The 17,569-nt window shown below is 39.9% G+C and overlaps 1 protein-coding gene and 2 long non-coding RNA genes across 3 annotated transcripts in view; all 3 read left to right on the top strand.

Annotated features, from left to right (window-relative positions):
• LOC100701484 (zona pellucida sperm-binding protein 3) overlaps nucleotides 1-3,395 on the top strand; it is a 39,749-nt gene extending 36,354 nt beyond the window's left edge. Inside the window, exon 10 of the mRNA XM_025906957.1 lies at nucleotides 3,211-3,395. Coding sequence (XP_025762742.1) covers nucleotides 3,211-3,371 — 161 coding nt within the window. The 3' untranslated portion in view covers nucleotides 3,372-3,395. The remainder of the gene's footprint in view (nucleotides 1-3,210) is intronic.
• A 2,486-nt stretch (nucleotides 3,396-5,881) lies between these two features.
• LOC112846793 (uncharacterized) lies at nucleotides 5,882-8,782 on the top strand. The gene is made up of 2 exons (XR_003219960.1): nucleotides 5,882-6,085; nucleotides 6,999-8,782. It is a non-coding gene; the product is annotated as an uncharacterized LOC112846793 (long non-coding RNA).
• A 3,660-nt stretch (nucleotides 8,783-12,442) lies between these two features.
• On the top strand, nucleotides 12,443-12,747 carry LOC102082296 (uncharacterized). Its single transcript, XR_266870.2, has 2 exons — nucleotides 12,443-12,484; nucleotides 12,563-12,747. It is a non-coding gene; the product is annotated as an uncharacterized LOC102082296 (long non-coding RNA).
• Nucleotides 12,748-17,569: the final 4,822 nt, after the last annotated feature.

Genomic DNA, 17,569 nt, shown 5'->3' with positions numbered 1-17,569 from the left:
TGGTGTTTGCTTGCTTGGACTGAAAACCTCAGATGCCTGTGCCGCATTTTCCTATTAAAACCCATCCATCCATTCGCTTGCGCTTATCCTTTTCAGGGTCGCGGGGGGCGCTGGAGCCTATCCCAGCTGTCATAGGGCGAGAGGCGGGGTACACCAGCCAGTCTGTCACAGGGCCAACACATAGGAACAGACTACCATTTGCACTCACATTCACTCGCACACTCACACCTAGTGGCAATTTGAATTATCCAATTAACCTATCCCCACAAGCTGCATGTCTTTGGACGGTGGGAGGAAGCTGGAGTACCCGGAGGGAACCCACGCAAACTCCACACAGAAAGAAACTCCCGGCCTGATGGTGGAATTGAACTCAGGACCTTTTTGCTGTACGGCAACAGTGCTAACCACCGTGCCACCGTGCCGCACTATTAAAACCCCCTTTATGAAAACATCAGAGAAGAACAAACAACAAGAAAGTGTGATGTTTACTTAGAGTAAAAAGTTTACAAGTTCAATAACAGTTCTATAGAGCTTGAGGCGACTGTTGTTGTGATTTGGCGCCGTATAAATAAAATTGAATTGAACTGAATTTACAAAACAACAGTTTGTGAATGAGTGTGGCTCGTCTGATGGATAAATGACACATGTGTTGATTAGGAGTGTGTTTCACTGATGGGTTTGTGTTCTTTCTGTAATCTTGAAAACGCTGTTCAATAAAATATATTTTCATGTGTGTGATGTGTCGTAACTGTCTTGACTAAAAGTCATATTTTATATATTAGTTTATTTTTTCAGTAATACAAATTGAGTTTCCTGGAGACCTGCTGACCTAAAACCAAAACAGTTGACTTGATTCAAATCCATCTGGGACTGTTTGTTGCAGGGCTTTCATGTTTCATAACATACTGTATAACAAACAGCAGATAGGATATGTGGCAGACAATGGGAGAAGTAATGGGACTCAAATTATAATTAGAATCAGGGAGAAGAATGATGTATGATAATAGACCAAGTGTATATCACACAGCATTATGAAACATCTGAAAATCAGGGCACGAGGTATAATCCAGAACATACCAGGTGACTACCAACCTGCTGATCAGAGTTTTCTGTGGAAGAAAATGACATGAGCTGACTCATGTATCTCAGAAACTGGTTTAGAAGCAGTGCTGATGATTCCCAAATACCGTCATGGTTTTCTGCGTGGCAGGCAGAATGTAGGACCCAAACAAAGAGAGTAAACTCAAAACAGCAGCTTTATTACTGGAAAAACTCTTTGTTAATAGAATGTCAAATATAATGTCAGTATTATCTTTTAATTATATAGGTTTACTTATGGTAGAATGCTGCATGTAATCATTTGTGTTTAGAAGTATGTAGTTGATAGTATCCTGAAAGAATGTCTCATCCTAGGAAGCTTGTGTGATTCCAGAGTGTTCTGGTTTTCACACCCACATCCTAGGAGCATGGGAGAGGTCGTACCTTCTTTTATTGTTTTACAGTAGGATTAACGTAGCTATATCTGTTTTACTCTAAGTGCATTTTGTTTAGATGAACTGCTGGACTTCCAGGCCAGCAGGTTTAGGAAGTCATTTTATGGGTTCACATACACACATATACACACACCTAAACATCCACATTCCAATGTAAAGAACAAACACCCACTGATGTATAAATAAAGAACAGGGCAGAGGCACGGCGCGAGTCTCAGAGCCCGCACTTCTGTGCGAGTTCTGTGGCTGCCCTTGCTGCAAGTAAAACTGTGTTTCTCCTCTCTGATTCTCAACTGAAGAAGTGTTTAAGAATACATCTCTTAACACTCTTACACAGAAAACAAACCCAAACACATGAAACTCAAATACAAAAACTAAGAAACTGAACTGGGAACCGAGAACTAGGAAATACAAGGAGTACGACAGAAACACACAGGGATGAGGGTGTATGATTGTTAACGAAGTGATAGCGGACAGAAGAAAACACAGGGCTCAAATACACCAGAGAATAACAATCGAATGGGAAACTGGAGGGAAACACAGCTGGGACTAATCTGACATAACGAGACAAAAGAGAACCAAAACTCAAAACACTGAACACAGAACACGAGACTATCAAAGTAAAACAAGACAAGCACGGAGACACAGACTTGACAAGGAGGCACGGCTGACTGGGAAAACAGAGCGAACATAGAGACAGCGGTGACTAGACATGAAACGTGGGACACGGGAACAGAAACTAACACAAAGATGAAAATTGAGGGAGCGAGAACTAAGATTACTGAGGGCTTGAAAAATAAGGATAACCAAAACCAAGAACAACAACAATCAAAGAATATTAAACCAAAAACACAAACACTGGATCATAAGACCCATTACCATGACAACTATGACAGATAAGAAACATGTGGGGTGACTGGTCCTGATTCAGGACAGAGAAGAGATTTCATTGGTTGCTGTGCTGGCACACTCACACCTGACCCAACATCAGTCCCAGAAAATGGGCGGATTCACTTAAGTTGCAGCTCGTTACCTGTTTCAAAAAGATCCAGTGTTGTTTTTTTACACATATATAAATGGGCTGCATAAATAACTGGAAGCTGAAACTACAATATAAAGAACCAGCCAAATTAAAAAGCCCTGCAATTACATATACTCAAGGTTATGTTTTTATTGTAAATGAGGGGAAATAATCAGGAAATGTGTGTTTAGCAGTCGTAATAAGAGCAGACTGAATTCTTTAAATACTAAGTAAAACTGCTTCAAAGCTTCCTTTGTAACCTTCTTAACTAGAACATAGTCTGGTAAGTAGATGTGGGAATCACTAGAATGATGTTGAGTGATCCTTCCCTGTTATTTATCTGAAGCTGACAGGAGGCTTCAGCCAACAAATCAAGTTACAGATACAAGTTATTAGTGTGATTTTCTCTCTTTATGTCACAAAGTTAAAGCTGTTTGAGAAAACAACATTTCTCACTAACAAGCCTCCCTGAACACCCTCTTAATTAAAAGTAAACTCTAATTCTTCTCTAATTCTAATTCTTTCAATTGAAGAAAACAAAATTTTAAAAAGCAATTCCAACCTATAATGGATGGCATTAACCAGAGACTGATGGCAAAAGTGAAACAGCTGGAAAAGGTAAACTAAGGTCTTGTCAAGTCTTTAAAAATTTGAACAGTGATAATGTGGGGTTCTCTTTCCTCTCCCCAATTACAGGTGGGGAAGAAGATGCTCCAGAGTTTAAAGTGAACCTTGAAGAATCCTCTCTGGACAACAGCACCACAGCAGCTCCCCATGTCAACACCACCTCGGAGTTTGAAGTGGAGGCGACCATGCTGTCTAATGCAACTGCTACAGAGTCTGACCCTAAGAAATAAACTTAACTACACTTTGTACTCTGACTGTTCTGTCACAGTTATATCAGATTAATCTTGTAAATGGACTGCCTGAAGGCACATGTCTTTGGAAACATGGGGTCATTGGTCAAGATGGGATTTTTGGAAGGGGATCATGATGTAGAGTGGCAGTCAACATAGAAAAAGCATAGACAGATAATGGGAGACTGCTGCACTTAACAGGTTGGGTAAATTCTTCTCTAAACCCTATAGCTGTGGGAACTGACAAGTGCACTTGCATTTTGATACTGGGCTTCTAACATGAGGTTACAAGTTGGTGTGTTCCTGTGCTGGTCTGTCTTGAATGAATAAGGGTTATATCTGAGGGGGATCCAGTTTTGAGTCAGACTTGCAGCTCATCAGTAAGCGTAGCAGTGCACACATGGCCATTACAACTGCTAGCTGACATCACAGGGGGAAGGCAGGATTATACTGAATATGGAGCTGTCAGGCAGGAGGAAGACCACAGAAGGTTGTGGGATGTAGTGAAGGACACTCAGAAGGTATAAACCAAAATGGAGGCACTAACCATGAGATTTTATTGATCATCTGAAATGATACTTTTGTATTATGTACTGCTTGGATAAATTTAAGGAACATTTAAAGTCACTCTTCAGGTCTTTGAATTTAAATATTCAAGCTGAAACTGATTCTGTTTGTTCATTGAAAACAAAATGCCCCGGGCAAACCAAGAGCATCAACCCTTTGATGGCCGGAGTCAAGGCAATGCAAAAGGCATTGATCACGTGGGAACTGTCCAGTCTATACAGAATAATCAAACTGCTTTATGCAGTACCAAATTCTAATATTACAAAATAAGGGATGATTCTGTTTAATCTTCAGTAACTAAGCTGGTCTCTGAGATCATGCTGTCTGTCATGCCTGGTTCCAGCACTAGAGCAAACTACAATCCTCACTAGATTTTATTTAGGAACTGATTTCTCTACTTGCAAGTTAATCAGCTAGGGTGTTGTGTTTGGGTGGAAAAATGTGAATGTGTCAGGACATGGCCACAATTTCTGCTGCTCGCAATAATGTCTCTATATGAACATTTTGGTGGCTCAGCATTTTTATTTTGTAGGAAATAAACCACAGCAATGACACAAAAACTACTTTGGTTTAGTAGCTCCATTAATATACAGCATACAATTAGGACTGCATTGTTGCACCTCATGTGGCTTTTAAAATGTCCTGAATTGAGGTACAGACTCCAACTGATTCTATAATTCTCCATTAAGCTGGTTCCAGCTTTGTTCAACAGTGAGTGATGGATCAGCTCTGCAGGATGGAGCCACAAAACCTACTTTCCCTCAGTGAAATAACAAATGTCCAAATCTGAGTGCAGACCTGTGTGTTTACTGTTGAGGTGATAACCCCCATTTCCTCTGTTCCTTTACTTCACATGCAGCCTCCTCTCATGTGTGTTTTAGAGAAACGTGCTTGTTATCTTCAGTCATCTTTGTGTCACTGGAACAGCACTGGATGATAATTTCAGCATCATCTGCTTGACTCGTGCAGATTCATCACAGAGCATCACTTTCATCCAGACATCCACAATTTTAATCAGGAAGGAAGTAAAATTGCTTCAAAGTTTCCTTTCTTACATCTTTTATTAGAAGATACTCTGGAAAGTAGATGAGGGGATCACCAGACACCCCACAATACGATCTTACCACAACACTTCACTCATGATACGATATTATTGCAACAACAAACAAACATGTTGTCAGTGTGTGAAAATGTTTCGTCACTTTGATGATCAATAAATGAACAGAATCAACTACATAAATAAATTAGTGTTCATTACTTTGTAGTTGTAGTTTGACCACGAGCCAGAAAAGCTGCAAATCTCATTAAAACATTTAAAAGGCAGAAATTCATGTCCTCCTTCACATTTTCTAAATCCATCCAGTGGGCTGTAGTGGAGTCCTAGCTGGGCTTTATGTTTGATACCCCTGATCTACAGCGACTGTAAACGTTTACAGCTTGGAGATGTTTCAAGAGAAATGTTGCAAAGCTTAAAGTTAAGTGAGGTTTACATTGAGGTAACATTATGTTGACAGTTTCAGATGCCGTGCTTTGTAACTCCCTGACTTTGAGCTCTTTGAAGATTTTCCCCAGTAAGTTTGGAAAGAGCAAACACCTGGAAAACAAACTTCTCCTCCCTTATGGTGTCATGGTGCTGTGTTAAAGGTGGATTTAAATAACATGAGGGAGACGTACTGTAGTCCTTTAAAAAGTTCTATGACTTACTCATTGTTAAAGTGTTGACTTCTGACTCGTTGATTCAACACACACATTGAATGCTTTCTTTGTGTCTCACACATTTCTTAAAACAAATAGACTCAGTGAGCCTGCTGCTGGAGGCAAATAAAGTTTAATCAACCCTGCTGACACGATCTCTAGAAGGCTGAATTATTCTAATACATCTCTCACCCTACAGTCGGGCAGACATGTCCATATTCAAACTTTGGACATAAAATGATCAATAATCTTCTTTAACTTGACTGCTAAGCTATAAACACTTAAATCCATGATGGTGTTGCTCTTTAATAGCTTCATCTAAATATCTGGATTATCAACCTTACTCTTCAGCACTTGCAGAGCTTGTTGTTCTGGTTTCATTTACAAGAAAAGAAAAACATAAAAGGAGTTACGACTGTCCTCACACAAACAGCAGCAGCAGACTTACAAAGGTAAGTTCTCTCATTTCCTGGTGGATTCATTTTTACTCACTTTCGCTCACATGACTTTACCATCGTCTCTAATGGAGCATTTATTCTATATTTAAAAATACAATGAAGTGGGTTTAACATGTAGTGGATTACACTGCACTTAGTCCGCCTTCTCTTTAAATTACAAGCAGACTCATTCACATGAAAAATGATCTGTAAATCTGTAGTATTACAGTTTTGAAAAATTTAATTAGTTTAACTTTCTGACACAGGGAGAGGTGAGTATCATGAAGCCTGTGTCACACCTGACAACATAAATAAATAAATATATGGTTTAACAGAGGTTTAATGGATAAGTGGGGAAAATAAAAGGATGTTTGCTAATGCCTATAAAATATGCTTCACTTCTTTGTTAAAGAATTATTTAATTTCCTTTGTTTAATTAATTTTCTGTAAACTGATTGTTGAGCGATCCTTCCCTGTTTATCTGAAGCTGACAGGAGGCTTCAGCCATCAAATCAAGTTACAGATACAAGTTATTAGTGTGATTTTCTCTCTTTATGTCACAAAGTTAAAGCTGTTTGAGAAAACAATATTTCTCACTAACAAGCCTCTTGTAACAATTAATCAAAAAACTAACTTTTGATTTCAGTTGAAGAAAGCAAAATTTTAAAATGCAATTCCAACCCATAATAGATGGTATAAACCAGAGAGGAGAAAAACAAGTAAAACCTGTTTCAGTGTTTGTGTGGCCGAATGACTATCAAATTATAAACTAGGAGAACAGTTAAAGCTGTCTTAATCATGATTATCCTATTAATCACAATATGCAGTCATCACATAATCGTTTCACTTGGTCATAAATCACGTAATGAGTGTCAGAATATAAAGTATGCATGAACAATAAAAACAGTCACTTCTTAAATCTCTACAGGATGAAGATGTTTGGAAGAATGATGAGCTGCTGTGTGGCTCTCCTCCTGACCTTCAGCTCTGTGTCAGCTGTAAGAAAGCTCAACTCAATCACTCATCTGAGGTCAGTAGGCTCTGACATATCTGCCCAAGAGGACTGCCTCCGGTTCCTCCACTGGTTTGCCAACACAGTTGACATCAACACAAACGATGACATACGTCTGACCTTTGGCCCAAACCTTCGTGATTATGGCTCACATCAATATCGCAACGATGAACAGCTGTTAGAGCCACTGCCGAGGGGATATCAGTACTACAGTCTTGGTAATATCCATGGAGAGGGATCATTGCAACTTCCACCTCAGGTCATCCATTCGGAGCAAGATGACCGTAACAGGGCTCGGATCATAATCAGAGTCAGGGAGCAGAATGTGGGACGGCGAACTTCACGGATAATAGACCGAGTCTATATCACACAGCATTATGAGGCAGCTGAACGTCGAGGGAGCGCGTATGATCCAGAACATACATATGGGATCACTACTAGCCTCTTAAGAGCGATCAGGAGGTTTTCCATGGACAGAGATGACATCAATTTACTGATGTCTCTCAGAAACCGCTATAGAAGCGATGCTGATGACTCCCAGCTATCAGAGATAAGAAACGAGTGGGGTGACCTCGCTTGTCTTGGACTGTTGGTGTTTATTGTGATACAACACACGTCAGCATGATGTGCTCCGTAGCTCACAGAGTCATCAAAACGATGCTTTTGCCTTTTCAGAAAGGTACTCGAATTTGGAGGACAAAACCTGTGTTTATTGTTTCATCTGTCTTGTTGTGCTTCTTGCTTCAGTCTTTTTTGGTCTTGTGTATCTGTCATACTCATCTAAATATTAAATCAACTAAACTCAATGTCAATGTAACTGGGCCATAAATTACATATTGTTACAATTACACAAAATGTGTTGTAGACCACAAATTTTATTTGCCAGTTTATACCTGACTTTTAGGACCTTCAAGCCTGTAGTTATGTTCTTTATCAGTTAGAGCCCCTCCTCATTGTTCTTCTTCTTTGGTGCAACCCTAGAAATACAGTGTACCCCTTTGGCCTCTCCCGTTTTCTACAATTCGCCTGTGAGAAAGGTTGGTGTCATTTCTTTCCAGACACTGTACAACACACATATAATGTATATTTATCCACCCTGATGTTTCTGATTGTGATTTTAGTTCAATTATTGTCATCATTGTGCCTGTTTTTGTTAGATGCTATAAATGTCTAGTATATGTGTGCCACAAATGTGTTTTAGGCGCCGTTAACACTAGCATGAATATATAATTCTGGCTAGCTTGTGTGGAAAATACATTATTAGATAAGAGGGCTTTTATTAGTAACATGTTAATCTAGAAGCTATTGAACGCGCAGAGCCTTAAAAAAGCATTTTGCTTGTAACTTGTAGACGTGCCTGCTTAGCTACAGTTAAGTACAGGATGTGCTCCGGTCGGGTATGAAAAGAATAGAACGACAGGAAATATCTGCAGTCTAAGACGACTGAAAATAATTCTTTAATACATACAGATATAGGAAGTGTCTAAAGGTCACTAACTGTAATAGACGTATGATATGATATGATATGATATGATATGATATGATATGATATGACATGATATGTTTTTTGCTTACGCATTAAGAGGCTGAACCTGATATACAAAAACAGTCTGATGTGTTTTTTAGTTGAGATCTATGCAGACGGTGACGTTGTGTACTTCTCCCACACGTGTGTTTAATACATCAGTTTTTTGACTCTACTTGGCTGGTGTATTGGTGGTTTTGTTCTCAAACCCACATCAAAGAATCGTAACACTTGGAAGATGTGATGGGTTGAGCTAACCCTCTTCCCCACTGTTTGTATTTGGTCGTAGGAGCCTCAGCGGTCAAGTTATTTACTTGGAGGTCTTTCTTTCTTTTACCTTTCTTTGTCAGACACAACGCAGGAACACACCAGTTACATCAACACACAGATTAAATTGAGCTTTTCTGTTTTGATGTATTGCCACTTACTGCAAAACGCTTAGTAAACTGTTTTACATCGTTCATCTCCTTCTTCATGTCCTGCCAGGGTTTTTTTCCCTTAGTCACTTAGCCCCTGCAGTCTTTTTCCTGGTATTTTCCCTGAATCACTGAAAACTTCGGTTATGAAGCTCCTTGTGAAAAAGAGAGAAATTGGCGTATTTTAACATTATAACACAGTATAATAATTATTGGCTTTATTATTGGTCTATTTATTCTTCAGATTGTTGAAAAAGTAGATATTAACCAAATTAGTGAGTACTTGAATATTAATAGCTACCATGAAATCTTCCAATCAGGCTTTCATCAATGTCACAGCACAGAAGCTGCTCTCATGAAAGGTGTGAAATTATATTTGGTATACTGGTATTGTTAGTTCACACCACAGTATTCAATACTGTTGATCATAATATGACTATTGGGTCTTACAGGAATCATTCTTAGACATAGAAGGTGGGGATTGTTTACATTTTGTATCTATTGACAAAGCTGATTTATGGATTTATGTATTGGTTGACTACTGCAATGCTTTTCTTGCAGTAGAGCGGGTCATGTTGTGTTAAAATCACAGCATCTCATATTTCATGATATTTCCTAAAAAGTGTTTATTCATCACATGGTGAATTTTGTGTGGGATAAAAGAGAAACAAATTATAACCATGTATACCTAAAACTGCAGGGGTATAGTAGGTATAAGTAATAAAAAGTAGTACAAACTGTCAGTAATCAACACATCATCACCAGGAGCTGAAGAAGTCGTCAGAATATTACAGTGAAGTGGTGTTTGCTTGCTTGGACTGAAAACCTCAGATGCCTGTGCCGCATTTTCCTATTAAAACCCATCCATCCATTCGCTTGCGCTTATCCTTTTCAGGGTCGCGGGGGGCGCTGGAGCCTATCCCAGCTGTCATAGGGCGAGAGGCGGGGTACACCAGCCAGTCTGTCACAGGGCCAACACATAGGGACAGACAACCATTCACACTCACATTCACTCGCACACTCACACCTAGTGGCAATTTGAATTATCCAATTAACCTATCCCCACAAGCTGCATGTCTTTGGACGGTGGGAGGAAGCCGGAGTACCCGGAGGGAACCCACGCAAACTCCACACAGAATGAAACTCCCGGCCTGATGGTGGAATTGAACTCAGGACCTTCTTGCTGTACGGCAACAGTCCTAACCACCGTGCCACCGTGCCGCACTATTAAAACCCCCTTTATGAAAACATCAGAGAAGAACAAACAACAAGAAAGTGTGATGTTTACTTAGAGTAAAAAGTTTACAAGTTCAATAACAGTTCTATAGAGCTTGAGGCGACTGTTGTTGTGATTTGGCGCCGTATAAATAAAATTGAATTGAACTGAATTTACAAAACAACAGTTTGTGAATCAGTGTGGCTCGTCTGATGGATAAATGACACATGTGTTGAGCAAGAGTGTGTTTCACTGATGGGTTTGTATTCTTTCTGTAATCTTGAAAACGCTGTTCAATAAAATATATTTTCATGTGTGTGATGTGTCGTAACTGTCTTGACTAAAAGTCATATTTTATATATTAGTTTATTTTTTTCAGTAATACAAATTGAGTTTCCTGGAGACCTGCTGACCTAAAACCAAAACAGTTCACTTGATTCAAATCCATCTGGGACTGTTTGTTGCAGGGCTTTCATGTTTCATAACATTGTGTATAACAAACAGCAGATAGGATATGTGGCAGACAATGGGAGAAGTAATGGGACTCAAATTATAATTAGAATCAGGGAGAAGAATGATGTATGATAATAGACCAAGTGTATATCACACAGCATTATGAAACATCTGAAAATCAGGGCACGAGGTATAATCCAGAACATACCAGGTGACTACCAACCTGCTGATCAGAGAGTTTTCTGTGGAAGAAAATGACATGAGCTGACTCATGTATCTCAGAAACTGGTTAAGAAGCAGTGCTGATGATTCCCAACTACCGTCATGGTTTTCTGCGTGGCAGGCAGAATGTAGGACCCAACACAAAGAGTAAACTCAAAACAGCAGCTTTACTGCTGGAAAAACTCTTACACAGAAAACAAAACCAAAAACATGAAACTCAAATAAAAAAACTAAGAAACTGATCTGGGAACAGAGAACTAGGAAATACAAGGAGTACGACAGAAACACACAGTGATGAGGGTGTATGATTGTTAACAAAGTGATAGAGGACAGAAGAAAACACAGGGCTCAAATACACCAGAGAGTAACAATCGAATGGGAAACTGGAGGGAAACACAGCTGGGACTAATCTGACATAACGAGACAAAAGAGAAGCAAAACTCAAAACACTGAACACAGAACACGAGACTATCAAAGTAAAACAAGACAAGCACAGAGACACAGACTTGACAAGGAGGCACGGCTGACTGGGAAAACAGAGCGAACATAGAGACAGCGGTGACTAGACATGAAACGTGGGACACGGGAACAGAAACTAAACACAAAGATGAAAATTGAGGGAGCGAGAACTAAGATTACTGAGGGCTTGAAAAACAAGGATAACCAAGAACAACAACAATCAAAGAATATTAAACCAAAAACACAAACACTGGGTCACGAGACCCATTACCATGACAACTATGACAGATAAGAAACATGTGGGGTGACTGGTCCTGATTCAGGACAGATAAGAGATTTCATTGGTTGCTGTGCTGGCACAATCACACCTGACCCAACATCAGTCCCAGAAAATGGGCGGATTCACTTAAGTTGCAGCTCGTTACATGTTTCAAAGGGATCCAGTGTTGTTTTTTTACACATATATAAATGGGCTGCATAAATAACTGGAAGCTGAAACTACAATATCGTTAGCTTCATAGCATAAGTGCCTAAGTCATTGTCTGGTCAAAGTGACTTAGGCAATTATGCTATGAAGCTAACGATATAGAGAATCAGCCAAATTAAAAAGCCCTGCAATTACATATACTCAAGGTTATGTTTTTATTGTAAATGAGGGGAAATAATCAGGAAATGTGTGTTTAGCAGTCGCAATAAGAGCAGACTGAATTCTTTAAATACTAAGTAAAACTGCTTCAAAGCTTCCTTTGTAACCTTCTTAGCTAGAACATAGTCTGGTAAGTAGATGTGGGAATCACTAGAAGGATGTTGAGCAATCCTTCCCTGTTATTTATCTGAAGCTGGCAGGAGGCTTCAGCCAACAAATCAAGTTACAGATACAAGTTATTAGTGTGATTTTCTCTCTTTATGTCACAAAGTTAAAGCTGTTTGAGAAAACAACATTTCTCACTAACAAGCCTCTCTGAACACCCTCTTAATTAAAAGTAAACTCTAATTCTTCTCTAATTCTAATTCTTTCAATTGAAGAAAACAAAACTTTAAAAAGCAATTCCAACCTATAATGGATGGCATTAACCAGAGACTGATGGCAAAAGTGAAACAGCTGGAAAAGGTAAACTAAGGTCTTGTCAAGTCTTTAAAAATTTGAACAGTGATAATATGGGGCTTTCTTTCCTCTCCCCAATTACAGGTGGGGAAGAAGATGCTCCAGAGTTTAAAGTGAACCTTGAAGAATCCTCTCTGGACAACAGCACCACAGCAGCTCCCCATGTCAACACCACCTCAGAGTTTGAAGTGGAGGCGACCATGCTGTCTAATGCAACTGCTACAGAGTCTGACCCTAAGAAATAAACTTAACTACACTTTGTATTCTGACTGTTCTGTCACAGTTACATCAGATTAATCTTGTAAATGGACTGCCTGAAGGCACATGTCTTTGGAAACATGGGGTCATTGGTCAAGATGGGATTTTTGGAAGGGGATCATGATGTAGAGTGGCAGTCAACATAGAAAAAGCGTAGACAGATTATGGGAGACTGCTGCACTTAACAGGTTGGGTAAATTCTTCTCTAAACCCTATAGCTGTGGGAACTGACAAGTGCACTTGCATTTTGATACTGGGCTTCTAACATGAGGTTACAAGTTGGTGTGTTCCTGTGCTGGTCTGTCTCGAATGACTTAGCCAAAAAAAATACGTGTGAAACTCTGCACTCAAGTTTCAAGTTACAAGTATGAATTTTGATCCTATTTTTCTTCCTTTCATCTGATTGGCCAATGTCATGTCAATCACAGATTTAACAATCCAATCAGAGAACAGATGAGTTTGGCTGTCGGAGGGGGGCTTTTTTGAACTGCAGGTCCTTGAAGGGTAATACAGTTTAAAGCTGGAGGAGTTAGGTCCCCTAACTTTCAGTAGCTTTTGAAAGGATAAAGTTGTGTTATATCAGTGGTTAGAAATACCATTATTACTTTAGGATTTGTTTAACACAAAGTCAAGGCTGACCCGGGGCCATTGATGTGAGTCACAAGCTGTGTCCCAAAACTTCGGCTGCATCCTTCAGAGGACCCGGCCTTCGCGGTCTACGTGGGCCGGGTCCTTCGAAGACCGAGAAGGCCAGAAGGCAGGAGGCTGTGAAATGGGACCGTCTAGCCTTCAGATTTGCCTCACCGCTGTGTCGGTGGAGTTTAATAAACTCGGCCGTCTGCTATCTAAAATATAACAGGACACTGGCATAAATTCTCGACCGTCTCACACTTCTGTTTAATCAGTTTTCTGTTTGACGTTTATTCAGCTGTGTGAAAATCCTGGAAGAACCCACCCGATGGATTAATAAAGTTTTATTTAATCTAATAATCTAATAACTGTGATCTCAGCCAAACCGATTTACTCCGGAACAAATAAAACACCGAAAAAAGCCAAACAATTACATTTTTAAGTTATCCGAGTGACTTAGGCTACGTCCACACGTACCCGGGTATTTTTGAAAACGCAGATTTTTCTATGTGTTTGCACCTTTCGTCCACACGTCACTGAAAACGGAGATTTCTAAAAACGCCTGCCAGGGTGGAGATTTTCCAAAACTCCGTTTTTGCATTTATGTGTGGATGAGGAAAACGGAGAAAACGCAGCGTCAAAGGTGTGCGCCTTTTTTGACGTCACACTGTGCGCCACGTTATTGTTTCGGTGAAATGAATTTCTACAATACTGTTACTGTTAATTGTACTCTCTGCAGTGTTTAAATGCTTGCATATACACACACAGTTACTGTCCCTCCACACATACGACTCGGTTCTGCTTCTACGCCCTATCTTTGTTTACTATTTCCCACCGAGGCTTCTAGACTTCTGATTGGCCAACATTTCTACACGGTTAGGAATATATCGCCACCTCTTGCTTTGGCATGTTCCTAGCAGCGTTTTCCTTCATTTCTGCGTTTACGTGTGGACGGGATTATTTTTTAAAACGAAAACGGAAAATCTCCGTTTTCAAAAATACCCGTGTACGTGTGGACGTAGCCTTATATATCATGTTTAACCTGAGTAGCGAAAGAGCGGGGGTCTGAAAACGATGAAGCCGGGAGTCCGCTGGTCTCGTCGGCTCGAGTGACCATTGAACCCCCCGACTTGCTATCGAGTGGGTGGGTAACAGACGTCTCCAAAAACGTCGGCGCACTTTTGCAAATATGCGATGTCTTGATAAACCAAGCAGATATTTGCAATTTACACAGCTACTTTCTCGCCTGAAAATATGTTAAATGTTTATTTTGTGACCCAGAAAGTGTAATAAGAGTAATTTTAAAACTTAGTAGCGGCCGCCATTGTTGGAAACTGAAATTGGCTGGGCCACGCTATGAATTCTGGGATATGGTGGGCCACGAAGGACACACCCGACCCATCCTTCAAATTCGGGGAAATGAAGGACGCATTTGTCGGCCGCATTTGAAGGAGTCGACGAATTGGGACAGCCTTTGTCGCCTGGCTGTAACGTAATCGGCCTTCAAATGCGGCCTCCGGAGGATGCAGCCGACGTTTTGGGACACAGCTACAGTGCGCAGCATAAAGGTCCTTTCACATCAGACGCAGCATGTGCTGCTAATGCTAACTAAAAGCCAAGGATCTAGAATTTGTTGCTGCCTGCTGAGCTCTGTGGGTTTTTGCAGCAGCTCTACCTGTACTAGATGCACCTGCTCCTTGTCGTTTCTATCTCTGACTTTATGTCCTCTACAAGAGTTTGGTTTTTTTATCTTCAAATGTTCATAATGAAGAAAGCTTTGTAACTATCCCCACTAGTGAAGACTGTCATTTCCACAACACTGCCCCCCATCCCCCCTCCCCGAGGTCTGCAGCGCTCTGGAGGTCTCTGTATTAAGCACGTAAACCTGTGACACAAAAATCACCAAACTCGGCGGTGATGAAGGAAAACGCTAGGCTGGCATATAAAAGTTCATTTATTCCTTCAGGACCTGAAGCTCCATAAAGCACCCCTCCAATAGCCAAACCCATCTGTTCTCTGATTGGATTGTTAAATTTGTGATTGACATGACATTGGCCAATCAGATGAAAGGAAGAAAATAAGGGTCAAAAATTCGTACTTGTAACTTGAAACTTGAGTGCAGAGTTTCACACGTATTTTTTTGGCTAAGTCCATACACAAATCTTTTTTACGCACACACAAATTATTTTTAGACATACAAAACTTTTTTACACACACACAAATTCTTTTTACACATACAGATCCTGATTTACAAGTACAAAATATTTATGACCACAATTTGAGCCCATAGTAATTCCCTTTGTACTGGGCTCCATTCTGCCCTTTTTCACAGACTGCAGCTCGTTCAAAATGCTGCTGCCTCCTGCCTCCCCTTCCCTCATCCACCTGCTGGCCTCCACCACTTAATTTTACTGAATCTGTGGAAGCTCCGCCATAGCCACCACCAAACAACTGAGTTATTTTTACACACCGACCAGCATCTGGACAATCCACCACCTTTCATTGTTTATACCGTTACAAAAAAAAAAAAAGAAAAGAAAAATCATCAGGCCACCGAGCGGTATGCCCAATGGCCAGTCCAGCTGTGGTCGTGCGTGCCATCAGTTAACCCTTCGGCACGCGTCCCTAGGGTTGCCGACCCCTGGGTGCGCACATTCTACTTCATTAAAAATCATGGGTGAGAGCAGCTCAGCATATAATATCTAATCATTTATTTACTCTGACCAGCCAGCAAACAATGCCTGCAATTATATACATTCATGGTTATGTTGCTATTGTATTTGCCAAACTAGTCTCAGTTTTATTTAGGAAGGTTCCTAATGCTTGGCAGCAGGGGCACACCTACAGGGGTGGCATGTGCCATCCTAAAATAATAATCTGTTGCCACCCCTATTGCAACCTTAGTTTCATATGACATTGTAGTTTATTAAAATAGGCTAGCATTAACACTTTTACAATAAAAACTATAACTTTTTTTCTTACTAGGATTTTATGTTTTTGTGTGATTTCCAGATCAATTGTGTTAATACAATATGACTATGAAAAAATAACTGTAAATTCAGACATGTGACGTTGTGCTTAAAATAATGATACCAAACAAGGCCAGGCAAAATACTAATTTTATCATCTTGACATATATATAATGCATATTACAGAATGTAACACCTGCATATGTGTAAAAAAAATGCTTTAATTCTGCCACCCCATTTGATTTCCCCATTTGCCACCATAAGAGAATTTCTCTAGATCCGCCCCTGCTTAGCAGTCATAGAAGATACTCTGGAAGATAAATGTGGGAATCACCAGACACCCCACAATATGACATCACAATACTTCACTCATGATACAATATTATTGCAACAACAAACAAACTAAGATTTTGTCAGTGTGTGAAAACATTTCATCACTTGAACAATCAACAAATGAGCAGAATCAACTTTGTCAGAGAAAAAGATACATTTTATTGCAGATAATTAAATGACAGAAAGGTTCGTGTTATTCACTACGACTTTTTTTGTTTTTTACTTTGTAGTTTGAATGGCCACAGGTGAGGCCATGAAGCAGATGATTACATAACAGAAAAACTGCAGATCTTATTAAAACATATTTAAAAGGCAGAAATTCATGTCCTCCTTCATATTTTCCAAACCCATCCAGTGGGCTGTTGTGGAGTCCTAGTTGGTCTTTATGTTTAAAACACCTGATCTACAGCGACTGTAAAGTTTTACAGCTTGGAGATGTTTCATGAGGAATGTTGTAAAGCTTAGAGTTAGAAGAGGTTTAATCCTGTAACATTATTTTAACAGTTTCAGATGCTGTGCTTTGTGATACCCTGACTCTGGAACCTTTGAAGATTTTTTCACAGAAGGTAATCAAACAGCAAATACCTGGAAAACGAACCTCCCTTGTGGTGTCACGCTACAGTATTGAAGACAGATTAATATAACAAAAGAGACAATGGTTTTAGTCCTTAATAAAGTTCTATGGTGTCTCTCACAAAGTGTTGACTTTGATTCATTGGTCTAATGTACATATTCATTTAAATACTTCTATGGAAATAAAAACATGGAGTCAATGGACCAGCTGGTGCAGCCAAATCTAGTTTATTCAACCCTGCTGGCACGATTTCTAGAAGGCAGAAATACTGGTTGAACTGGCTGACCCCTGAAACTGTTCCTCATAGCTGTCAAACACAGAGACGTG

This window comes from Oreochromis niloticus, linkage group LG4 (genome assembly GCF_001858045.2).
Source record: "Oreochromis niloticus isolate F11D_XX linkage group LG4, O_niloticus_UMD_NMBU, whole genome shotgun sequence".
In the NCBI taxonomy this organism is placed as follows: domain Eukaryota; kingdom Metazoa; phylum Chordata; class Actinopteri; order Cichliformes; family Cichlidae; genus Oreochromis; species Oreochromis niloticus.
This window is presented reverse-complemented; position numbering and strand designations above follow the sequence as displayed.